The sequence below is a fragment of the Aquarana catesbeiana genome, linkage group LG02 (assembly GCF_042186555.1).
Source record: "Aquarana catesbeiana isolate 2022-GZ linkage group LG02, ASM4218655v1, whole genome shotgun sequence".
NCBI lineage: Eukaryota > Metazoa > Chordata > Amphibia > Anura > Ranidae > Aquarana > Aquarana catesbeiana.
Window position 1 is genome coordinate 588964925 of NC_133325.1, and position 26147 is coordinate 588991071.

A 26147-nucleotide genomic window follows, 5' to 3' on the forward strand; every position below is an offset into this window, starting at 1 on the left:
GCATGTGTTTTCTGTCTATTCTGTTGAAATGCCTCATACAGCTACCATTTATTGTTTAAAAAAGACTTGAAAGGTGTTCAGTTGTCTTATACATGAAAGCTGATCTTTTGCAATATATCTTTAAGCTGTTGCAGCAGCAGCTGCTTCTGCCAATGGACAAGGTGGTGCTACAAATGGACCTTTCCGTCAATTGAATTCTCAGCAGCCTCAGGGACAGCCGCAACCACAAGGCAACCAGAATCTGGCATCAAGCTCGTTCTATGGCAACAGTTCCCTAACCAATAACTCTCAAAGCAGCTCCTTATTTTCACAAAGTTCAGGTCAGCCAGCGAATAGTTCATTGGGTTTTGGAAGCAGTGGATCACTGGGAGCAACGCTTAGTTCAGCACTGGGTGGCTTTGGAACAGCAGGTCAGTATCAAAACAAGCAAGTAAAAAAAACTTATTTATTAGCATTTTGTGTTGTGCTTACAGAAGTAGTCCTTTTTATTTATTTATTTTTTTTGTTGTTTTTTTTTTTTTTTTTTTTTTTTTTTTTTCTTTCAGTTGCTAATTCCAACACTGGCAGTGGATCGCGTCGTGATTCTCTGACTGGCAGTACAGATCTATACAAAAGGACTTCCAGCAGTTTGAATCCCATTGGACATAGCTTCTACAATGGTCTAGGCTTCTCTTCCTCTCCTGGTCCTGTAGGCATGCCCCTTCCAAGCCAGGCAGCCAGCCATTCCCAGACACCACCACCATCTTTATCCTCTCATGGATCATCTTCCAGCCTTAACCTTGGTAAGAAAACCTCTGTATTTGGTGGATGTGCTTATTTTCTTGACACTCGGCATGCTTTCATTATGAAAGTTATTTTTGCGTGTATATAGTCATCATTTTGAGGTGAAGGTGGTAAATAAACTAAGCTGTTTTTTGGTATTTGAAAGACACAGGTTTCAGAGACAGTTGGGTTATATGGCTTCCTACGGGAGGATTTGGACATTGGCAAATAAAAAAAACAGTGATTGGCCTGGTATAATCTCTCCCACTCCCAGCATGCCTAATTTTCTTTTTGGCTAGTGCCCTAGGATGATGAATGCCTTTCTCTACTGAGAAATGTAGAACTGTTCTACAAGCCGTGTGTTTTGTTTTTTTTTTTTCTTCGGACAAGACTTTCATCTACACGCTGCTTGAGCTGGTCTCTCATGTAGCTCCCTGGTTATGTGTATCCTTAGCAATAACTTTGGAGGCCATAACTGGACCCAGCTGGTCTAAATGATATTGGGCCTGACTGGCATGTGACCTTTTAGGCGCTGCCTGTGGTGCTTTCCAGATATCTGTGTATTGTGTTTTTGAAGATGACTCGTCCTATCTTTGAACATGTGGAGAAATCTTTGGTTGAAATTTTGGGCTGCAGAGCAGGCAGGTGAAAAGCATTTGCTTTGCATACTCTTAGAGCTTGAACAATGCTTTGAAGCTTCATTGAACACCCTCATCCTAGAAGATTACTTGCGTGCAAGAGTACTCGTCTACCCCAGCAACAGAAGTCAAGCCCTCAAGCTGCTACAAATCCCCCTCCGAGACATAGTTCCTTAAGTTTCTCCAGGCTTAGTGTTATTAAAGTCTTGTTAGGTTTGTTATTTTTAACAAAAAAAAAACAAAACAGTTATAATTACCTGCCCTGTGTAATGGTTTTGCCCAGAGACTCCTCTTCTTGGGTCCCCTGCTGGCGCTCCTGGCCCCCCCCCTCTCCTGCTAAATGCCCCCATAGCAAGCGGCTTGCAATGGGGGCCCCTGAGCCGAGCCACAGCTCCCTGTGTCCATTCAGACACGGAGCCTTGTCCTGGTCCTGCCCCCCTTTCTCTCCTCATTTGCTGACTGACTTTGACAGCAGCAGAGCCAATGGCGCCACGCTGCTGTCTCAGCCAATGAGGAGGGAAGTCCCGGGCAGCCAAGACACTCCTGCAACATCGCTGAATCTAGATCGTCTCAGGTAAGCTGCTGCACACAGAAGGCTTTTTATCTTAAGGCATAGAATGCCTTAAGATAAAGAAAACTTTCTGCCTTTGCAACCACTTTAAATTGATTGTAAAGTCTCACTTTTAAAAAAAATAACAAACGTCATACTTACCTGCCCTGTTGCAGTGGAAATGTACAGAGCAGCCCCGATCCTCCTCTTCTCAGATCTTTCTTCGCTGCTCCTGGCCCCTCCCTCCTGACGAGTGCCCCCATAGACCAGCCGCTTGCTTTGGTGGAGCCTGAGCTGAGTCAGAGCTCCCTGTGCCCAATCAGACATGGAGCCCCAGCCCCGCCGCTCTCTCCCCTGATTGGCTAACTGACTTTGAAAGCCGCCGGAGCCAATGGTGCCGCGGCTGTGCCCCAGCCAATCAGGAGGAGAGTCCCATATGGCTGAGGGAATCCTGCACATTGCTTGATAGAGAAGGGGCTCAGGGTAAGTGCTGGTGGGCCTGCTACAGTTTTTTTTTTTTTTTTTATCTTAATGCATATGCATTAAGATAAAAAAAACTTTTGCCCTTACAATTTCTTTTAAGCCTCTGGTGCCACACCCAATTCAGGAGCCCAGTTTCACTGCAAATCCTAGGCCCCTAGTTTCCCCAAAGAGGCAGACAAGTCCTCTTTAACATGAAGGGGGCTCTTCTTCTTTCCAAAGTAGGGATATATCTGTTAAGCTTGGCTGACATTTGAACAAACCGCTTCTTAGATGCTTAGGTGTAGGAGACATTTTCAACTGGCTGCAAGCTAAATTTCTGCTCCCAACCCCTCCCATTTTAATTTCTTCCAAACTTTCAGTGTCACCATTCAGATTAGCATATCTCCGTGTAGCCCTTGTGGGAGAAAAACAAGTGCCCCAGTTCTTTTTATTGGAATGGTTTCAAGGATGTTTTCAAACTTTCTACAGTTTCAAAACCAATTTAGGACATCCTGAATGTCTTCATTGGATACCAAAATGTCCATATTGAACCCACAAGGTTTATCACAGCCCTCATTTTTTAACCACTTGCCGACCGCCGCACGACTATATACGTCGACAGAGCGGCACGGGCAGGCAAAAGGACGTATATGTACGTCCTTGCCTGCCCGCGGGTGGGGGGTCCGATCGGACCCCCCCCCGGTGCCTGCGGCGGTCGGCAAATCTCCCCCGGCGATCGGAGGTGAGGGGGAGGCCATCCATTCGTGGCCCCCCCCTCGCGATCGCTCTCAGCCAATGGGATCATTTCCCTGCCTCTGTATTGTACACAGAGGCAGAGGAAATGATGTCATCTCTCCTCGGCTCGGTATTTTCCGTTCCGGGCCGAGGAGAGAAGACTGCAATGTAAGTGCACCAACACTACACACACAGTAGAACATGCCAGGCACACTAAACACCCCGATCCCCCCCCCGATCGCCCCCCGATCCCCCCCCAATCACCCCCCCCCCCCCTGTCACAAACTGACACCAGCAGTTTTTTTTTTTTTTTTTTTTTTTTTTTCTGATTACTGTATTGGTGTCAGTTTGTGACAGTTACAGTGTCAGGGCAGTGAGTGTTAGGCCCCCTGTAGGTCTAGGGTACCCCCCTAACCCCCCCCTAATAAAGTTTTAACCCCTTGATCACCCCCTGTCACCAGTGTCGCTAAGCGATCATTTTTTGATCGCTGTATTAGTGTCGCTGGTGATGCTAGTTAGGGACGTAAATATTTAGGTTCGCCGTCAGAGTTTTATAGCGACAGGGACCCCCATATACTATCTAATAAATGTTTTAACCCCTTGATTGCCCCCTAGTTAACCCTTTCACCACTGATCACTGTATAACCGTTACGGGTGACGCTGGTTAGTTTGTTTATTTTTTATAGTGTCAGGGAACCCGCCGTTTATTACCGAATAAAGATTTAGCCCCCTGATCGCCCGGCGGTGATATGCGTCGCCCCAGGCAGGGTCAGATTAGCGCCAGTACCGCTAACACCCACGCACGCAGCATACGCCTCCCTTAGTGGTATAGTATCTGATCGCATCAATATCTGATCCGATCAGATCTATACTGGCGTCCCCAGCAGTTTAGGGTTCCCAAAAACACAGTGTTAGCGGGATCAGCCCAGATACCTGCTAGCACCTGCGTTTTGCCCCTCCGCCCAGCTCGGCCCAGCCCACCCAAGTGCAGTATCGATCGATCACTGTCACTTACAAAACACTAAACGCATAACTGCAGCGTTCGCTGAGTCAGGCCTGATCCCTGCGATCGCTAACAGTTTTTTTGGTAGCATTTTGGTGAAATGGCAAGCACCAGCCCCAGGCAGCGTCAGGTTAGTCCCAGTACCGCTAACACCCACGCACCGTACACCTCCCTTAGTGGTATAGTATCTGAACGCATCAATATCTGATCCGATCAGATCTATACTAGCGTCCCCAGCAGTTTAGGGTTCCCACAAACGCAGTGTTAGCGGGATCAGCCCAGATACCTGCTAGCAACTGCGTTTTACCCCTCCGCCCGGCCCAGCCCAGCCCACCCAAGTGCAGTATCGATCGATCACTGTCACTTACAAAACACTAAACGCATAACTGCAGCGTTCGCAGAGTCAGGCCTGATCCCTGCGATCGCTAACAGTTTTTTTTGTAGCGTTTTGGTGAACTGGCAAGCACCAGCCCCAGGCAGCGTCAGGTTAGTGCCAGTAGCGCTAACACCCACGCACGCACTGTACACCTCCCTTAGTGGTATAGTATCTGAACTGATCAATATCTGATCCGATCAGATCTATACTGGCGTCCCCAGCAGTTTAGGGTTCCCAAAAACGCAGTGTTAGCGGGATCAGCCCAGATACCTGCTAGCACCTGCGTTTTGCCCTTCCGCCCGGCCCAGCCCAGCCCACCCAAGTGCAGTATCGATCGATCACTGTCACTTACAAAACACTAAATGCATAACTGCAGCGTTCGCAGAGTCAGGCCTGATCCCTGCGATCGTTAACAGTTTTTTTGGTAGCGTTTTGGTGAACTGGCAAGCGCCAGCGGCCTAGTACACCCCGGTCGTAGTCAAACCAGCACTGCAGTAACACTTGGTGACGTGGCGAGTCCCATAAGTGCAGTTCAAGCTGGTGAGGTGGCAAGCACAAGTAGTGTCCCGCTGCCACCAAAAAGACAAACACAGGCCCGTCGTGCCCATAGTGCCCTTCCTGCTGCATTCGCCAATCCTAATTGGGAACCTACCGCTTCTGCAGCACCCGTACTTCCCCCATTCACATCCCCAACCAAATGCAGTCGGCTGCATGAGAGGCATTTTTATGTCCTCCCGAGTACCCCTACCCAGCGAACCCCCCCAAAAAAGATGTTGTGTCTGCAGCAAGCGCGGATATAGGCGTTACACCCGCTATTATTGTCTCTCCTGTCCTGACAATCCTGGTCTTTGCATTGGTGAATGTTTTGAACGCTACCATTCACTAGCTGAGTATTAGCGTAGGGTACAGCATTGCACAGACTAGGACACACTTTCACAGGGTCTCCCAAGATGCCATCGCATTTTGAGAGACCCGAACCTGGAACCGGTTACAGTTATAAAAGTTACAGTTACAAAAAAAGTGAAAAAAAAAAAAAAAAAAACACAAACAAAAATATAAAATAAAAAATAATAGTTGTCGTTTTATTGTTCTCTCTCTATTCTCTCTCTCTCTATTCTCTCTATTGTTCTGCTCTTTTTTACTGTATTCTATTCTGCAATGTTTTATTGTTATTATGTTTTATCATGTTTGCTTTTCAGGTCTGCAATTTTTTATACTTTACCGTTTACTGTGCTTTATTGTTAACCATATTTTTGTCTGAGTACAGCATTCACGACTTTGAGTGGTTATACCAGAATGATGCTTGCAGGTTTAGGTATCATCTTGGTATCATTCTTTTCAGCCAGCGGTCGGCTTTCATGTAGAAGCAATCCTAGCGGCTAATTAGCCTCTAGACTGCTTTTACAAGCAGTGGGAGAGAATGCCCCCCCCCCCCCCACCGTCTTCCGTGTTTTTCTCTGGCTCTCCTGTCTCAACAGGGAACCTGAGAATGCAGCCGGTGATTCAGCCAGCTGACCATAGACCTGATCAGAGACCAGAGTGGCTCCAAACATCTCTATGGCCTAAGAAACCGGAAGCTACGAGCATTTTATGACTTAGATTTCGCCGGATGTAAATAGCGCCATTGGGAAATTGGGGAAGCATTTTATCACACCGATCTTGGTGTGGTCAGATGCTTTGAGGGCAGAGGAGAAATCTAGGGTCTAATAGACCCCAATTTTTTCAAAAAAGAGTACCTGTCACTACCTATTGCTATCATAGGGGATATTTACATTCCCTGAGATAACAATAAAAATGATTAAAAAAAAAAAAAAATGAAAGGAACAGTTTTAAAATAAGATAAAAAAGCAAAAAAATAATAAAGAAAAAAAAAAAAAAAAAAAAAAAGCACCCCTGTCCCCCCTGCTCTTGCGCTAAGGCGAACGCAAGCGTCGGTCTGGCGTCAAATGTAAACAGCAATTGCACCATGCATGTGAGGTATCACCGCGACGGTCAGATCGAGGGCAGTAATTTTAGCAGTAGACCTCCTCTGTAAATCTAAAGTGGTAACCTGTAAAGGCTTTTAAAGGCTTTTAAAAATGTATTTATTTTGTTGTCACTGCACGTTTGTGCACAGTTGTAAAGCATGTCATGTTTGGTATCCATGTACTCGGCCTAAGATCATCTTTTTTATTTCATCAAACATTTGGGCAATATAGTGTGTTTTAGTGCATTAAAATGTAAAAAAGTGTGTTTTTTCCCCAAAAAATGCGTTTGAAAAATCGCTGCGCAAATACTGTGTGAAAAAAAAAAATTAAACACCCACCATTTTAATCTGTAGGGCATTTGCTTTAAAAAAATATATAATGTGTGGGGGTTCAAAGTAATTTTCTTGCAAAAAAAAATAATTTTTTCATGTAATCAAAAAGTGTCAGAAAGGGCTTTGTCTTCAAGTGGTTAGAAGAGTGGGTGATGTGTGACATAAGCTTCTAAATGTTGTGCATAAAATGCCAGGACAGTTCAAACCCCCCCAAATGACCCCATTTTGGAAAGTAGACACCCCAAGCTATTTGCTGAGAGGCATGTCGAGTCCATGGAATATTTTATATTGTGACACAAGTTGCGGGAAAGAGACAAATTATTATTATTTTTTTTTTTTTTTTGCACAAAGTTGTCACTAAATGATATATTGCTCAAACATGCCATGGGAATATGTGAAATTACACCCCAAAATACATTCTGTTGCTTCTCCTGAGTACGGGGATACCACATGTGTGAGACTTTTTGGGAGCCTAGCCACGTATGGGACCCCGAAAACCAAGCACCGCCTTCAGGCTTTCTAAGGCCGTAAATTTTTGATTTCACTCTTCACTGCCTATCACAGTCTCGGAGGCCATGGAATGCCCAGGTGGCACAAACCCCCCCCCAAATGACCCCATTTTGGAAAGTAGACACCCCAAGCTATTTGCTGAGAGGTATAGTGAGTATTTTGCAGACCTCACTTTTTGTCACAAAGTTTTGAAAATTAAAAAAAGAAAAAAAAAATTTTTTTTTTTGTCTTTCTTCATTTTCAAAAACAAATGAGAGCTGCAAAATACTCACCATGCCTCTCAGCAAATAGCTTGGGGTGTCTACTTTCCAAAATGGGGTCATTTGGGGGGGTTTTGTGCCACCTGGGCATTCCATGGCCTCCGAAACTGTGATAGGCAGTGAAGAGTGAAATCAAAAATGTACACCCTTAGAAATCCTGAAGGCGGTGATTGGTTTTCGGGGTCCCGTACGCGGCTAGGCTCCCAAAAAGTCCCACACATGTGGTATCCCCATACTCAGGAGAAGCAGCTAAATGTATTTTGGGGTGCAATTCCACATATGCCCATGACCTGTGTGAGCAATATATCATTTAGTGACAACTTTGTGCAAAAAAAAAAAAAAAAAAAAAATAAATTGTCACTTTCCCGCAACTTGTGTCAAAATATAAAATATTCCATGGACTCAACATGCCTCTCAGCAAATAGCTTGGGGTGTCTACTTTCCAAAATGGGGTCATTTGGGGGGGGTTTGTGCCATCTGGGCATTTTATGGCCTTCAAAACTGTGATAGGTAGTGAGGAGTAAAATCAAAAATGTACGCCCTTAGAAATCCTGAAGGCAGTGATTGGTTTTCGGGGCCCCGTATGCGGCTAGGCTCCCAAAAAGTCCCACACATGTGGTATCCCCATACTCAGGAGAAGCAGCTAAATGTATTTTGGGGTGCAATTCCACATATGCCCATGGCCTGTGTGAGCAATATATCATTTAGTGACAACTTTTTGTAATTTTGTTTTTTTTTTTTTTTTTTTTTCATTATTCAATCACTTGGGACAAAAAAAATGAATATTCAATGGGCTCAACATGCCTCTCAGCAATTTCCTTGGGGTGTCTACTTTCCAAAATGGGGTCATTTGTGGGGGTTTTGTACTGCCCTGTCATTTTAGCACCTCAAGAAATGACATAGGCAGTCATAAATTAAAGACTGTGTAAATTCCAGAAAATGTACCCTAGTTTGTAGGCGCTATAACTTTTGCGCAAACCAATAAATATACACTTATTGACATTTTTTTTACCAAAGACATGTGGCCAAATACATTTTGGCCTAAATGTATGACTAAAATTGAGTTTATTGGATTTTTTTTAGAACAAAAAGTAGAAAATATCATTTTTTTTCAAAATTTTCGGTCTTTTTCCGTGTATAGCGCAAAAAATAAAAACGGCAGAGGTGATCAAATACCATCAAAAGAAAGCTCTATTTGTGGGAAGAAAAGGACGCAAATTTCGTTTGGTTACAGCATTGCATGACCGCGCAATTAGCAGTTAAAGCGACGCAGTGCCAAATTGTAAAAAGTGCTCTGGTCAGGAAGGGGGTAAATCCTTCCGGGGCTGAAGTGGTTAAGGGAAACCTTTTGGTCTCTGTAGACATCAAAGACGCATACTTGGCTGTCCCGCCCCCCCCCCCCCCTTTTTTTTTCTTCTTTTCAGCACATCAGCGATTTCTTTATTTTGCTGTGGGTCCTCAGCACTTCTGGTTCATGACCCTGCTATTCACGAAGACTTGCATTCACCTAGGTTCCTATGTGATTGCCTTTTTTAGATCCCAGGTAATCTCCATTGTGGGATATCTGGACAACCTCCTGTTGAGGGAACAGTGTCGGCACAGAGCCTGAACAGTGTAGCGTGGGCACTTCAGGGTGTGGTAGGATCCTGATCTTTAACCACTTGAGCCCCGGACCATTATGCTGCCTAAGGACCAGAGGTCTTTTTCCAATTTGGCACTGCGTCGCTTTAACTGCTAATTGCGCGGTCATGCAATGCTGTACCCAAACGAAATTTGCGTCCTTTTCTTCCCACAAATAGAGCTTTCTTTTGATGGTATTTGATCACCTCTGCAGTTTTTATTTTTTGCGCTATAAACGGAAAAAGACCGAAAATTTTGAAAAAAAATGATATTTTCTACTTTTTGTTATAAAAAAAATCCAATAAACTCAATTTTAGTCATACATTTAGGCCAAAATGTATTCGGCCACATGTCTTTGGTAAAAAAAATGTCAATAAGCGTATATTTATTGGTTTGCGCAAAAGTTATAGCGTCTACAAACTAGGGTACATTTTCTGGAATTTACACAGCTTTTAGTTTATGACTGCCTATGTCATTTCTTGAGGTGCTAAAATGGCAGGGCAGTACAAAACCCCCCCAAATGACCCCATTTTGGAAAGTAGACACCCCAAGGAAATTGCTGATAGGCATGTTGAACCCATTGAATATTTATTTTTTTTGTCCCAAGTGATTGAATAATGACAAAAAAAAAAAAAAAAAATATTTACAAAAAGTTGTCACTAAATGATATATTGCTCACACAGGCCATGGGCCTATGTGGAATTGCACCCCAAAATATATTCAGCTACTTCTCCTGAGTACGGGGATACCACATGTGTGGGACTTTTTGGGAGCCTAGCCGCGTATGGGACCCCGAAAACCAATCACCGCCTTCAGGATTTCTAAGGGTATAACTTTTTGATTTCACTCTTCACTGCCTATCACAGTTTCGGAGGCCATGGAATGCCCAGGTGGCACAACCCCCCCCCAAATGACCCCATTTTGGAAAGTAGACACCCCAAGCTATTTGCTGAGAGGCATATTGAGTCCATGGAATATTTTATATTTTGACACAAGTTGCGGGAAAGTGACACTTTTTTTTTTTTTTTTGCACAAAGTTGTCACTAAATGATATATTGCTCACACAGGCCATGGGCCTATGTGGAATTGCACCCCAAAATACATTTAGCTGCTTCTCCTGAGTATAGGGATACCACATGTGTGGGACTTTTTGGGAGCCTAGCCGCGTACGGGGCCCCGAAAACCAATCACCGCCTTCAGCGTTTTTAAGGGCGTGAATTTTTGATTTTACTCTTCACTGCCTAACACCGTTTCGGAGGCCATGGAATGCCCAGGTGGCACAAAACCCCCCCAAATGACCCCATTTTGGAAAGTAGACACCCCAAGCTATTTGCTGAGAGGCATGGTGAGTATTTTGCAGCTCTCATTTGTTTTTGAAAATGAAGAAAGACAAGAAAAAACTTTTTTTTTTTTCTTTTTTCAAATTTCAAAACTTTGTGACAAAAAGTGAGGTCTGCAAAATACTCACTATACCTCTCAGCAAATAGCTTGGGGTGTCTACTTTCCAAAATGGGGTCATTTGGGGGGGTTTTGTGCCACCTGGGCATTCCATGGCCTCCGAAACTGTGATAGGCAGTGAAGAGTGAAATCAAAAATTCACGCCCTTAGAAAGCCTGAAGGCGGTGCTTGGTTTTCGGGGTCCCGTACATGGCTAGGCTCCCAAAAAGTCTCACACATGTGGTATCCCCGTACTCAGGAGAAGCAGCAGAATGTATTTTGGGGTGTAATTTCACATATTCCCATGGCATGTTTGAGCAATATATCATTTAGTGACAACTTTGTGCAAAAAAAAAAAAAAAAAAATTTGTCTCTTTCCCGCAACTTGTGTCGCAATATAAAATATTCCATGGACTCGACATGCCTCTCAGCAAATAGCTTGGGGTGTCTACTTTCCAAAATGGGGTCATTTGGGGGGGGTTTTGAACTGTCCTGGCATTTTATGCACAACATTTAGAAGCTTATGTCACACATCACCCACTCTTCTAACCACTTGAAGACAAAGCCCTTTCTGACACTTATTTTTTACATGAAAAAGTTTTTTTTTTTTTGCAAGAAAATTACTTTGAACCCCCAAACATTATATATTTTTTTAAAGCAAATGCCCTACAGATTAAAATGGTGGGTGTTTCATTTTTTTTTTTCACACAGTATTTGCGCAGCGATTTTTCAAACGCATTTTTTGGGGAAAAAACACACTTTTTTAAATTTTAATGCACTAAAACACACTATATTGCCCAAATGTTTGATGAAATAAAAAAGATGATCTTAGACCGAGTACATGGATACCAAACATGACATGCTTTACAATTGCGCACAAACGTGCAGTGGCAACAAAATAAATACATTTTTAAAAGCCTTTAAAAGCCTTTACAGGTTACCACTTTAGATTTGCAGAGGAGGTCTACTGCAAAAATTACTGCCCTCGATCTGACCTTCGCGGCGATACCTCACATGCATGGTGCAATTGCTGTTTACGTTTGACGACAGACCGCCGCTTGCGTTCGCCTTAGCGCAAGAGCAGGGGGCGACAGGGGTGCTTTTTTTTTTTTTTTTTTTTTTTTTTTTTTCTTTATTATTTTTTTGCTTTTTTATCTTATTTTTAAACTGTTCCTTTCATTTTTTTTTTTTTTTTTTAATCATTTTTATTGTTATCTCGGGGAATGTAAATATCCCCTATGATCGCAATAGGTAGTGACAGGTACTCTTTTTTGAAAAAATTGGGGTCTATTAGACCCTAGATCTCTCCTCTGCCTTCAAAGCATCTGACCACACCAAGATCGGTGTGATAAAATGCTTCCCCAATTTCCCAATGGCGCTATTTACATCCGGCGAAATCTAAGTCATAAAATGCTCGTAGCTTCCGGTTTCTTAGGCCATAGAGATGTTTGGAGCCACTCTTGTCTCTGATCAGCTCTATGGTCAGCTGGCTGAATCACCGGCTGCATTCTCAGGTTCCCTGTTGAGACAGGAGAGCCAGAGAAAAACACGGAAGACGGTGGGGGGGGGGGGGGGCATTCCCTCCCACGGCTTGTAAAGGCAGTCTAGAGGCTAATTAGCCGCTAGGATTGCTTTTACATGAAAGCCGACCGCTGGCTGAAAAGAATGATACCAAGATGATACCTAAACCTGCAGGCATCATTCTGGTATAACCACTCAAAGTTGTGAATGGCGTACCTGAAGACAAAAAAATGGTTAACAATAAAGCACAGTAAACAGTAAAGTATAAATAATTACATACCTGAAAAACAAACATGATAAAACATAATAACAATAACAATAACAATAAAACACTGCAGAATAGAATACAGTAAAAAAAGAGCAGAACAATAGAGAGAGAGAATAGAGAGAGAGAACAATAAAACGACAACTATTTTTTTTTATTTTATATATATATATTTTTTTTTTTACACTTTTTTTGTAACTAACTTTTATAACGGTAACCGGTTCCAGGTTCGGGTCTCTCAAAATGCGATGGCATCTTGGGAGACCCTGTGAAAGTGTGCCTAGTCTGTGCAATGCTGTACCCTACGCTAATACTCAACTAGTGTATGGTAGCGTTCAAAACATTCACCAATGCAAAGACCAGGATTGTCAGGACAGGAGGGACAATAATAGCGGGTGTCACGCCTATATCCGCGTTTGCTGCAGACACAACATCTTTTTGGGGGGGTTCGTTGGGTAGGGGTACTCGGGAGCACATAAAAATGCCTCTCATGCAGCCGACTGCATTTGGTTGGGGATGTGAATGGGGGAAGTACGGGCGCTGCAGAAGCGGTGGGTTCCCAATTAGGATTGGCGAATGCAGCAGGAAGGGCACTATGGGCACGACGGGCCTGTGTTTGTCTTTTTGGTGGCAGCGGGACACTACTTGTGCTTGCCACCTCACCAGCTTGAACTGCACTTATGGGACTCGCCACGTCACCAAGTGTTACTGCAGCGCTGGTTTGACTACGACCGGGGTATACTAGGCCGCTGGTGCTTGCCAGTTCAATAAAAAGCTTCCAAAAAAACTGTTAGCGATCGCAGGGATCAGGTCTGACTCTGCGAACGCTGCAGTTATGCGTTTAGTGTTTTGTAAGTGTCAGTGATCGATCGATACTGCACTTGGGTGGGCTGGACTGGGCCGGGCGGAGGGGCAAAACGCAGGTGCTAGCAGGTATCTGGGCTGATCCCGCTAACACTGCGTTTTTGGGAACCCTAAACTGCTGGGGACGCTAGTATAGATCTGATCGGATCAGATATTGATCCGTTCAGATACTATACCACTAAAGGAGGCGTATGCTGCGTGCGTGGGTGTTAGTGGTACTGGCGCTAACCTGACGCTGCCTGGGGCCGGTGCTTGCTAGTTCACCAAAATGCTACCAAAAAAACTGTTAGCGATCGCAGGGATCAGGCCTGACTCTGCGAACGCTGCAGTTATGCGTTTAGTGCCTTGTAAGTGACAGTGATCGATCGATACTGCACTTGGGTGGGCTGGGCTGGGCTGGGCCGGGCGGAGGGGCACAACGCAGGTGCTAGCAGGTATCTGGGCTGATCCCGCTAACACTGCGTTTTTGGGAACCCTAAACTGCTGGGGACGCTAGTATAGATCTGATCGGATCAGATATTGATCCGATCAGATACTATACCACTAAGGGAGGTGTACGGTGCGTGCGTGGGTGTTAGCGCTACTGGCGCTAACCTGATGCTGCCTGGTGCTTGCCAGTTCACCAAAATGCTACCAAAAAAACTGTTAGCGATCGTAGGGATCAGGCCTGACTCTGCGAACGCTGCAGTTATGCGTTTAGTGTTTTGTAAGTGACAGTGATCGATCGATACTGCACTTGGGTGGGCTGGGCGGAGGGGCAAAACGCAGGTGCTAGCAGGTATCTGGGCTGATCCCGCTAACACTGCGTTTTTGGGAACCCTAAACTGCTGGGGACGCCAGTATAGATCTGATCGGATCAGATATTGATCCGATCAGATACTATACCACTAAGGGAGGCGCATGCTGCGTGCGTGGGTGTTAGCGGTACTGGCGCTAATCTGACGCTGCCTGGGGCGACGCATATCACCGCCGGGCGATCAGGGGGCTAAACCTTTATTCGGTAATAAACGGCGGGTGCCCTGACACTATAAAAAATAAACGAACTAACCTGCGTCACCCGTAACGGTTATACGGTGATCAGTGGTGAAAGGGTTAACTAGGGGGCAATCAAGGGGTTAAAACATTTATTAGGTAGTATATGGGGGTCCCTGTCACTATAAAACGCTGACGGCGAACCTAAATATTTACCTCACTAACTAGCGTCACCAGTGACACTAATACAGCGATCAGAAAAATGATCGCTTAGCGACACTGGCGATGGGGGGTGATCAAGGGGTTAAAACTTTATTAGGGGGGGTTAGGGGGGTATCCTAGACCTAAAGGGGGGTAATACTAACTGTCCCAACACTGTAACTGTCACAAACTGACACTATGCAGTAATCAGAAAAAAAAAAAAAAAAACCTGCTGGTGTCAGTTTGTGACAGGGGGGGGGGGGTGATTGGGGGGGGATCGGGGGGGGGATCGGGGTGTTTTGTATGCCTGGCATGTTCTACTGTGTGTGTGTGTTGTGCACTCACATTGATGTCTTCTCCCCTCGGCGCTGGAACGGAAAATACCGAGCCGAGGGGAGATGACATCATTTCCTTTGCTGCTGTTTAGCATACAGCAGCAAAGGAGTGTTCCCATTGGCCGGCGGCGATCGCGAGGGGGGGGCCACGAACGGATGGCCTCCCCCTCATCTCGGATCGCCGGGGAACAGAACGGGACCGCTTCGGGCACCGGGGGGGGGTCCGATCGGACCCCCCACCCGCGAGAGGCAAATCACGTACATGTACGTGATTTTGCCTGCCCGTGCCGCCTTGCCGACGTAAATCGGCGTTAGGCGGTCCTTAAGTGGTTAAGTCTGTGCTTTTAGACGACTCCTCGCTAGGGGTGCTGAAATTAATCGTTGCATCGCGATTTGGCTGTCCCCGATGCGGCATCGATGCATAAGGACCGGAAAATCGATGTCTGGTGACGTCGTTATTACTAGCCCCGCCCCTCCCGGGAAAGCGCTCCGAGCGTATTTTTAAAATGACTTTATTTTAATTAATGTTGTATTACAATGGATGCTGTGCCCCCGCTGTATGTGCTTTTTAAAAAACAATGTCACTTCATACCGAATTTTGCCGGTATATGATCATGTGACTCCCGGCCCGTCCCGCCCCTCTCCGCTCTCCTCTTCCGTCTCCTGAGTCCTGACGTCAGCGGGGAATTCTCAGTCCTGCCCACCTCTCTTCTGATACGACAACTATAGTCAGCAGGCGGGACTGAGAATTCCCCGCTGACGTCAGGACTAAGGAGACACGTGAGAGGAGAGCGGAGAGGGGCGGGATGAGCCGGGAGTCACATGATCGTACTACGGAGAAATTTGGTATGAAGTGACATCGTTTTTTAAAAGCACATACAGCGGGGGCACAGCATCCATTGTAATACATTTATTAAAAGAAAGTAATTGTGGGGGGTTAGTGATGGCTGCGTTTGATGGGCACAGGTGGCTGCGTTTGATGGGCACAGTGAGGCTGCATTTGATGCAGGAGGTTGAGTATTTTTCAGTTTGTTTGCGCCCCCCAAAAAAAATTTTGAGCACCAGCTGCCACTGGTCAGCACAGAGACAGTACAGGGAACTTCACAGGGCTGTTTGTCATCTGTGGATTCTATCCCTTCTGACCTCCAAGCAGCCCTGTGTGTGTGTGAATCTCTGTACCCTGTAGTGCACCGGATTAGTGCACTTTTTAGGGAGTGAGGTTATATTTAATTCAAAGCGGAGTTCCAGACAATTTTTTGTTTATTAGAAGTCAGCAGCTACAAAAAAAGTGCATCTTCTGACTTTTAATAGACACTCACCTGTCCCACAATCCAGTGACGTGACCACTCAAACCCTCCCTTCTCTCCCCTGCCTGTCCACAGCACTGGCAATACTACTGTTGGCATCCGGCTGTGACAGCTTGCAGCTTCACAGCTGGGTGCACATGCCTCACTGCGCTTTCCTGCATAGCTGGGCAATCTTTTGGGAACTGTGATGTGTCCCAGAAGATTGCAGGGTGGAAGGGCCGCCTAGGCGGCCCAAGCGGAAGTGGGAGCTCGTCGGTAATCATGATGCATCGCGGAATCGAATCGTTGACCAGATAATCGTAATCGAATCGTGAGACCAGTGAAGATGCGCACCCCTACTCCTCGCTTTGGAGTATTTGGGTCTGATGCTTGACACAGCTTAAACCAGATGTGTGTTTTGTTTTTTTTCTTCAAGAAAAACATAAAACTTTCCACTCCCAGACTTTACAGTTTCAAGTTTCAGCCGACTCTTTGTTTTTGCAAGAGACTCATGGAACTGATGGTAGCCTCTTTTCAGGCAGTAATGTATGCGTAATTTAGCTCCAGACCCATACAACTCAACATCTTGTCATGGGGCAACTTGGTTCAGTCTTTTCACAATTCACATTTGTCTCTGGCCTGTTGACTCCGGGAAACAGCTCTGGAGTTGGGGAAATTGTTCCAAAACAACTGGACAAGTTTGTCTCTAGGTGTAGAAATCCTCTGACAGAAGCAGTTGGATGCTCTTATGGCTCCAAGGGATCTTTACAATTTGTACTATGCCTTCCCTCCCCTGAAACTCTTTCCTTCCCTCCAATACAGAATTGAGATGCAGGGCATTTTGGCAATCCTCTTGGCTCCAGACTGTTCCAGGGGAATATGGTACTCCGATTACATTGGATTCCTTGCAAATGCTTTGTGTGCTTTTCCAAATCTTCTATCCCAAAGAACAGTTTACCATCCTGCTTCATGGTTGCTGGCTTTCATGGCATGTCTGAAGCCCAGGTTTTGAGGGATGGGCGTCTCAGACTTGATGGTCTCCACAATGTTAAAAGCTAGAAAGTCCACTTCCCACAAGGTCTAACATTCCACAGGGAAAAGCATACTTTGCTTGGTTTGAGGAGAGGACACTTTCATTCTGGAAAATACTGTAAAAATGTCAGAATTCGTCCCACACTCAGGCCTAGATCAACAATTGGTCCTCAAGTACAATTTAAATGTCAGATCCCAGCACTTGTTATCTTGTTTCAAAGGCCATTAGCGACTCATTCTTTAAGACCTTCATACAGAGTGTTTCCCATGTGGCTCCCCCCGTGCGCTGATTAGTGTCTCCATGGAATTTGAATTTGGTTCTCTTTGCACATTTACAGCTGCCTTTTGAATCTATAAGGGATATTCCACTTTCCACACTCACAAGGTTGTGTTCTATGTTGCAATCACCTCTCTAAGGCGTGTCTCTGGACTTGGCAACATTGTCCTGTAAAGAAAATTTTCTGGTCTTAAGGTCACGGTGGAATTCAGGTCTAGAGAGTTCAGCCCAAACTCGAAAGAAATTGCTGTCCGATCAACTGTGGCCATGGCATTTCCCATCCTGCAGCTGCAAATGTACACAATGGAACAGGGATACTTGTGATATAATTGGCCTAATATGGCTGTGTGTGGTCAAAGTTTTATCCTAATATGGCCATGGGACCTTAAAAGATCATTGGTGTTTATAAGCATCCTCCCCTTTTTGTGTATGTGCAGGGCAGGGAACACCCTGGTCCTAGTCTGCAGCAGTGGACAGAAGTGACGGCTACTGACTGGGTTCCAAACCTGAGCTCATCAACTAGTCTAGAGCTTCCTTCCTTCACAATATGATTTCAGCCTTTCATGTTAACCAGGACCATGTGATTTTGTCACTCTCTACTGCAAGTACATCAGAAGGAGATTTCTATTGTCTGGGTGTTTCGAGCGGTGCGTCTACCTTTTTAGTCACTGCTTCCATTAGAAAGACTTGAGACTCTGCTATTTCTGCTATTTCTCTACCCACGTTAAGGGGTACCAATCATTTTTCCATTTCTTAGTGGCTCAGAAATATCATCATTCAAGCCTTTCGCCTTAAGGATCAGGTTCCACTCCTTCCTTTTCAAGGTGCATTCTTTTCTAGATCTATCGGTGCTTCCTATGCTGTTCGGCATCAGGCAATTGTTTTCCAGATTTGCAAAACTGCCGCTTGGTCTCCAATGTCTAAATTTTCCTGTAGGCAGTAGTATAACCCACTTGTCTCTGAATCCTGTGTCCCTCATTGAACTTCAAAAGAATTTTCTGGCAAGTACAAAAATCTATTTTCTTTTTAATTTATTATAATAGCCTTTAGTTGCCTTAGCTGATTCCATAAGTGCTATGTTGCTTGGCTTTGACTTAGGCTGGCCATACACGTATAGATTTTCAGATGAAAATTCTTTGTGCATTCAATGAATGGATGAATGTCGTTTGAAAATTTCACCTGCTTTTAACATTTAATATAAAGCAATGTATTTTTTGAACAAAAAAACAGATGCATTGTCCAAATATTCGTTTAATTGAGAAGTTTTCAGTTGTGCTCCTTCAAATCTTTCTACCTAGTACACACAATTACCAATAGGGTTACTAAAGTTATAAGAATTCTCATAGGTCAGAATACAACTTCAGTGATGTAATGTGTTATATTGTGTCGTAATGTATTTAGTTTCCGAGCATGCGTGGTCTTGGTAATGCTTTTTTTTTTTTTTTTCCCCCCTCGTACAAATACTATACTACTTGCATGATTATCGTTTGTTATCGTATCATATTATATCGTTCTGTTATCATACGTGAAATTTTCGTGCTTGTCCCTTCGGATATTTTCACATTAACTGTTGTGATCGGCTCTCAAAAGGTGTGTACTAAAGAATAGATTATCGAATGATTGCTCGGAATGTGGTTTTTTTTTATTTTTTTTTTTATTTTATTTTCTTTGATATTCTCATTGTGTGTACGGGCCTTAAAAATTAGAAAATCGAATGAACGAATAAACACAAATAAACAGTCATTTGTGTTTATTAACCGCTTCCGCCCCGGAAGATTTTACTCCCTTCCTGACCACAGCACTTCTTACAATTTGGTACTGCGTTGCTTTAACTGACAATTGCGCGGTCGTTTGACGCTGTACTCAAACAAAATTTGAGCCCTTTTTTCCCCACAAATAGAGCTTTTTTTTTTTTTTGGTGGTATTTGATCACCTCTGCGGTTTTTAATTTTTGAGCTATAAACAAAAAAAGAGCGACAACGTTGAAGGAAAAAAAACAAACATTTTTTGCTATAATATCCCCAAAAGTTTTTTTAAAAAACTAATTCTTTATCAGTTTAGGCCAATATATATTCTTCGACATATTTTTGGTGAAAAAAAAAAATCGCAATATGCATATATGGGTTTGCTCAAAAGCTATAGTGTCTGCAAACTATGGGAAAGATTTATGATTTTTTTTATTACGATTTATTTTTTTTCTATTTTTTTTTTTTTTTACTAATAATGGCGGTGATCTGGGATTTTTTTTTTTTGCAGTATTGCAACGGACAGATCGGAGACTTTTGACACTTTTTCGGGACCATTGGCATTTATACAGCGATCAGTGCTATGAAAATGCACAGATTACTGTGTAAATGTCACCGGCAGTGAAGGGGTTAACACTAGGGGGCGATCAAGGAGTTAAATGTGTGTTCCCTCAGCATGTTCTAACTGTGTGGGGATGGGAGTGACTAGGAGAGGAGCCATATGTTTTTTCCTACTTAGTAGGAACAAACGATATGGCTCCTCTCCTCTGACAGCACAGGGATTTGTGTTTACACACACACATCCCCGTGCTGGCGCTTGTGCACGCGATCGCGTGCGCCCTCTGGTGGCCGAAAACGTGTAGGACGTACCCGTGCGGAATTTCGCCCAGGAGAGCCATTGTGCCACAGTATACATGACACTGTCCGCAAGTGGTTAAAAGTCAGCAAAAACTGTAGCTGCTGACTTTTTAAACACACACTCACCTGTCCCAGGATCCAGCAATGTGCTTGGGTTCTTTCCATCTGTCTTCTGTCCCTGGCGCCGGCATCTCGACTGTGAGCACTGAGCTCTGGCAGCTTGCAGTTTCACAGCCAGGTGCCCACTGCGCATGCAAGAGTCGCGCTACGCATTGTGAATGGTCCCAGAGTCTTTTCTGGAACTTGTGAGGGTGGGGAGAGGAGAACTCCTGCTCAGATTGCCCAGGCCAGTGATGGCAAACCTTGGCACCCCAGATTTTTTAGAACTACATTTCCCGTTATGCTCAGCTATACTGTAGAGTGCATGAGCATCATGGGAAATGTAGTTCCAAAACATCTGGTGGTGTCAAGGTTCGCCATCACTTGCCTAGGCGATCAGGGCTGAAGAGGGAGCGGGTACCTGTCAAATCCAGCTATTCAGGTATCATTGACCTGGTTTTCAGGAATGGCAGTGCTTTTACTTAAGTTGGCAAAGGCTCATAACAAGTAATCTGCTGGCTTTACGATTAAAAACTCACATTGACAAAATGTGAGCATGACTAGGATTATGAAAGGCATAGGGCACCCTAGGACAAAACAAAAATAAGTTCTGTGGTGTGCATAGCACGCTGCGGCAACCAGTATGCTGGCAAGATTTTGGCGAACAGTAAATGGGCTTGGGGGGGTGGGGGGAATCCATAAACCGAATCTGAGGCTAGTTGCTATATACACTACTCTGTGTGCACAATTATTAGGCAATAATCCGATTCGTGTTCGCGCTGCAATCTGTGAGCCAATCTGGGGGTGTCATTAACATTGTATTGACACCCACAGGGGTTTGCAGAGGGCAGTGCGAACTGCCTGCGGGAGAGATACGATGCGTGAACCAGCACTGTAATCACACTGGTTCCCGCTTCGCACAAGTGTGAACCTAGGCTGAGTGTGCAGAATTATGCAATTTTAAATGGAAAAAAAACATTTTCCCATCTAGGTTGTTTTCATTTGTTAAAGTGAAAATAATAAACAAGTCCAAATTTACAAATAAATATTTCTTACATTTTAAAAAATCAGTGACCAATATAGTCACCCTTCTTTTCAATAACAGTCATAAGCCTTCCATTCATGGAATCAGTCAGTTTCTTGATCTGTTGATGATCAACTTTTTGTGCAGCAGCAACCACAGCCTTCCAGACACTGTCCAGGGAGGTTTTCCTTCACCATAAATTTCCTGTTTCAGAAGGGCCCACAAGTTCTCAATAGAGTTTAGGTTAGGTGAGGAATCGGGCCATGTCCTCATTCTTACATCTTTAAGGTCTTTACTGGCTAGCAACGCAGTGGAGTATGTCGATGCATGCGATAGAGTATTGTCCTGCATAAATATCCTGGTCGTCTTGAAAGATGCAGACTTTTTCCTGTACCACTGCTTGAAGAAAGTGTCTTCTAAATACTGGCAGGTAGGTTTGGGAGTTAATTTTGAGTCTATCTTCAACCTGAAAAGGTCCAACTAGCTCATCTTTAATAATTCCAGCCCTTGCCAGCACCCCACCTCCACCTTGCTGGCATCTTGAGTCGAAGTGGAGCCCTGTACTCGTTACTGATTCAGCCAGAGGCCCATCCATCTGGTCTGTCAAGAGTTACTCTCATCTCATAAGTCCATAAAAACTTTGAAAAATTTGTATTCAGATATTTTTTAGATCAGTCATGATGTTTCAACCTATTTGTCTTGTTCAGTGGTGGTCAGGTTTCAGCCCTCCTTACCTAAGCCATGTCTCGGAGCACTGAAAACCTTGTACCTTTGGGCACTCCAGGTAGGTTGCAGTTCTGGAATATGACAGCACTTGAGGTTAATGGGTTTCTGGTAGCTTCATGTTTGATTCTTCTCAAATCTTTGGCAGTTAATTTGCGTCTTTTTTTTTTTTTTTTTTCTCTCAACTCATTTCTTGCGACTCTGTTGACTATTTGCAACAAAACGTTTGGTTCTGTGATCACGCCCCAATATCTTAGCAATTGCAAAAGTACTGCGTCCCTCTTTTTTTTACACAATTTTTTACTTTTTGAGTCAGTTAAATCCTTTTTTATTTATTTATTTTTTTGCCCAATTTGCCTAAAGAAAAAAAGCTGCCTAGTTATGCACACCTTGATGTAAGGTGTTGATCTCCTCCATAGGCCACACCCTCCCTCATTACACAAATACACATCACCTGATATGCTTAAATTCATTTTTTGTATTCAAGTTCATTCAGATTGGAGTTGGACAATGTGAATAAAAATTATGACTTGGTCAAAATACTCACTTGCCTAATAATTGTGCACACCAATGCAGCCATGGCATCACCCTCATAGCACAGGGTCTTTTTTACTTTACATGACTCCACCCATCCCCAGTGTGTGTGAGAGTGTATTGCCCTCCTGTCTCCATGGTACTGCAAATCACAGCATATAAGGCTCCTATTTCTCAGCTCCCCACATACTGCACAGTAAGATGTCACTGTTCCCCATCCCCCCCACTTGATGACCTCTATCCCAGCCATACCAACCAGCACTGTGCCCCTCCCCACTCTCACCTTACATCAGTGTCCCAGCTGCCCCCCCCTCACCTCAGTCAGACTCCTCGTTCCGTTGTTGGCATGGGAGAACCCGGGAAGTGGAGCACTAGGAGGCAGAGTAAGTCTGGAGGAGGAGGCTACATCCTTCTCTGAATGCCGGGACATGTGCAAGCACCTTATTGGTTGCTAGGATGCCAAGTGGGCTTAGCAACCATTAGCATTTACAGTGGTGGGCAGAGGCGGGGGGATTTAAGGGTGTAAACCACCATGGAAACTACAGGGCCTCTGTATTTTTACGGATAGTTTTGTCCCGTCCACAGACCTTTACGGACAGGAGAAATCAGGGTCTTATTTACAAACTGTCCAAAAAAAAATTATGGATGGTTAGCAACCCTGTTACCTACAGAGCACACTCTACAGCAGGGATATGCAATTAGCGGACCTCCAGATGTTGCAGAACTACAAGTCCCATGAGGCATAGCAAGACTCTGACAGCCACAAGCATGACAGGCAGAGGCATGATGGGACTTGTAGTTTTGCAACAGCTGGAAGTCCGCTAATTGCACATCCCTGCTCTACAGCCTTTGCCTCCTTTCTAAGAAGACATGCCTGCATTGAAAATACTGGTTTTCAATTTATCGGAATATGCATAGGTGCTTTGAAAGGTCTCGCGGGGTGCTCTTTGAGGATGTAAGCAAAGGTACAGCATGCAATACTTGTTTTCATTGTGGCAAAAAAGTACTGTGTGATGAGCTGTTTACAGTCAGTTTTCTTTAGCTAGATCGTCTACTTAAAGTACTGACATTTCTTGAATGAGGTAGTTGGTTTCTCCACCTATTTGTTCTACATTATTAAAGCAGAACTTCATCTCTCACTCAACGCTGACTATTTTAATCCTTATGCCGCTAGCAATAGTAAGTAGATGGGAAAGTGTATAATATTTATTTGTTTTAAACTTGTTTTTTACATTTCTTCAGTTACTTCCTGGTTTCTAGGCCTAGGCAAATGATGTCATACATCCCAGCAGTCATCAGGAGGGGAGGAGGGGTTTTCTCAGCTAAGCACACCCTCCTGCCTGCATGCCTGAGCTAAGGGCAGATGGATTCCAGGAAGTAAATGCTACATGAATCATTTGCCCTTATTCAAGATGGCCACAGCAGGAAATGCTAGGGGGTGTTTTTCAAAGTGATCTCAACAAAATAAAGCACGGAGACATGGATGGATGGGTGAGTTTTCTTTGAATATTAACAATTAATTTAAATAGCTTTTTGGTTTGTGGTGCTCAGATGCAGTGTAGTTCTGCTTTAAATACTGCAGACGACAAGGTACTATCTCTGTTTATTATATTGATCGTTTTATTTTATCAACAAAAAATAAAGAAGCTATAACAAGATTTCTTATTTGCAGGAGGACTGACAAATGGCAGCGGCCGATACATATCTGCTGCACCCGGGGCAGAGGCTAAGTACCGCAGTGCGAGTAGTGCATCAAGTTTATTCAGCCCAAGCAGCACGCTTTTTCCATCTTCCCGACTCCGCTATGGTATGTCTGATGTGATGCCCTCAGGTCGGAGCAGATTACTTGAAGACTTTAGGAATAATCGTTATCCTAACCTCCAGTTGCGAGAAATTGCTGGCCATATAATTGAGTTTTCTCAAGACCAGCACGGATCTAGGTATTGTACCTTCATTTACTGTGCATTTAACCTAAAGGCATATTTATTTATTTTATTTAATTTTTTTCCCTTTTGTAAAAAAGTTTTTTTTTCTTCAGTGGCCTTAATGCTTTAAAATTTACCTGTTGCAAGATTGGGGATCTACAGAATTTTTTTTTATTATTGTTTAGTCTCAGAATTTGGTTTGGATCTTAGATGTGTGACGCGTGCATATAAGTTAGGTATTACGTTTCAGTCAGCATATTTAATGCAATCTTCTGCAACAATGGTTCTTGGCCATATTGTGTACCTCTTAAAATGGCTGTCAGTGTTAACCAAGTACCTTGTGATGGGTGCCCCTAAAGTGTGCACATTTTATCATCGGTACCCCAAAATGTGCATAGTACTGTTACTTCCAAGTGCAAGCATTACATCGCAGATTAATACGAGTGCTTGATGTATGTTTTCATGTACAGTATTTGACGTGTTGCTTTAAAAATAGCATTTTTGTACTTCCCTAGGGTTATACTGTTTGCAGGAGAAAAACACTAGGCACTTAGAAACTTAAAAGCCAGCCCTCTTCAGGCTGTAACTATTCCCACCTCTCACCTGCTCAGCTGTAGTTGGCTGTCCAAAGTGAAAACAATAGAGGGAAGGGAGCTACAGTATATCCCTGTGGGGATCCAGAAAGGGATTTTACAGTGAGTACAAAAACCCTTTCTTGTACATGTATAACGGGTTGGATCCCAAATACAAGAGGAGCAATCCCACCGCTTCTGGTGCCTCCAGCTTACAACCCAATCACAAGTCTGCGGTAGCCTCCAGTGGTCCCTCTGAAGCGCCTGATACATGAATCCCAACATTCATCAGCGTCGTACACCTTGTGGCCCCCTCATTGGTCTTCTCCTGGGAGAATTTTCCTTCAATTATGCAAGAATTTTAGACCAACTTGCAACTGTGATTGATCACTCTGATCACAAATGCTTTAAGCCTACCTCCAATGCCTTCTCCAGTATAACTATAATCATGTGACCTGCTTGCGGCTTTTGCAGCCTCAAGGCTTCTGCTGTGGAAGCTGTATTTGACAAAGTCTCAATCCTTGCTGGATGATGTTTATTGCCTCTGAGGCATTGTAGCCAGCTGCCAAAACTCCCCACGCCCAGAGAGACCAGTTGGGCTTTCGTTGATGCAGTGTGTCGCATTTACAATGAAGGAACAACCTGTTGCTTCTACTAATGCAGCCACTAGTTGGGATTCCTTAGGCCCTAGGACTTAAAAAACTTTCTCACGTTACTCTTGATGTCCTGTACATCTTGAGGCTTATGGTGACCTCCTTCAAGGCAGTCTTGTTTGCCCAGTTCCACTCCAGGACCTTACAACTCCTGCAGAGTGCTTTCTGGTGTGACCCTGACAGTTCTCTTTGTGAGTATGGTCAGTCATGCTGATGTGTCAGGCGCTACCTCACTATTTAAACCGCTGAGCCCAATTACAAATTTTCCGTAGCCACCGATTTTATTGCAGTATGGGTTAAGGCCGTGATATCGACCGCTGATGTAATCCGTTGTGTCCCGCGCTCTCTTCCAGCCATTTTGCCTAGAGGAAGCACTGTCCCACTGCCATTCTTGCTCTTGAAGCACCACACAGATCTCCAGTCTCTGATCTCATTCCACTGACCACCTACAGTGATTTAGCCAGCTGTGCATGTCTGAAACTCTCATCCACACCAGCTGCCCATGTTTGGGAGTATTCAATGTTATGTTTCCCATGGGGCCTAGTTCTTTATTCCTTTATAATGCAACATGTCTTCCCAAAGACAAACTGAGGATGTTTCCACTACCAC

General features: G+C 44.2%; 1 protein-coding gene across 7 annotated transcripts in view; it reads left to right on the forward strand.

The window, feature by feature from the left end:
• The window catches only part of PUM1 (pumilio RNA binding family member 1), a 118266-nt gene that overhangs the window by 72876 nt on the left and 19243 nt on the right, over positions 1-26147 (forward strand). For all 7 annotated transcript variants that reach the window (XM_073616244.1, XM_073616245.1, XM_073616242.1 and 4 more), the window contains 3 exons: positions 126-410; positions 546-782; positions 24061-24328. In XM_073616244.1, coding sequence (XP_073472345.1) covers positions 126-410; positions 546-782; positions 24061-24328 — 790 coding nt within the window. The remainder of the gene's footprint in view (positions 1-125; positions 411-545; positions 783-24060; positions 24329-26147) is intronic.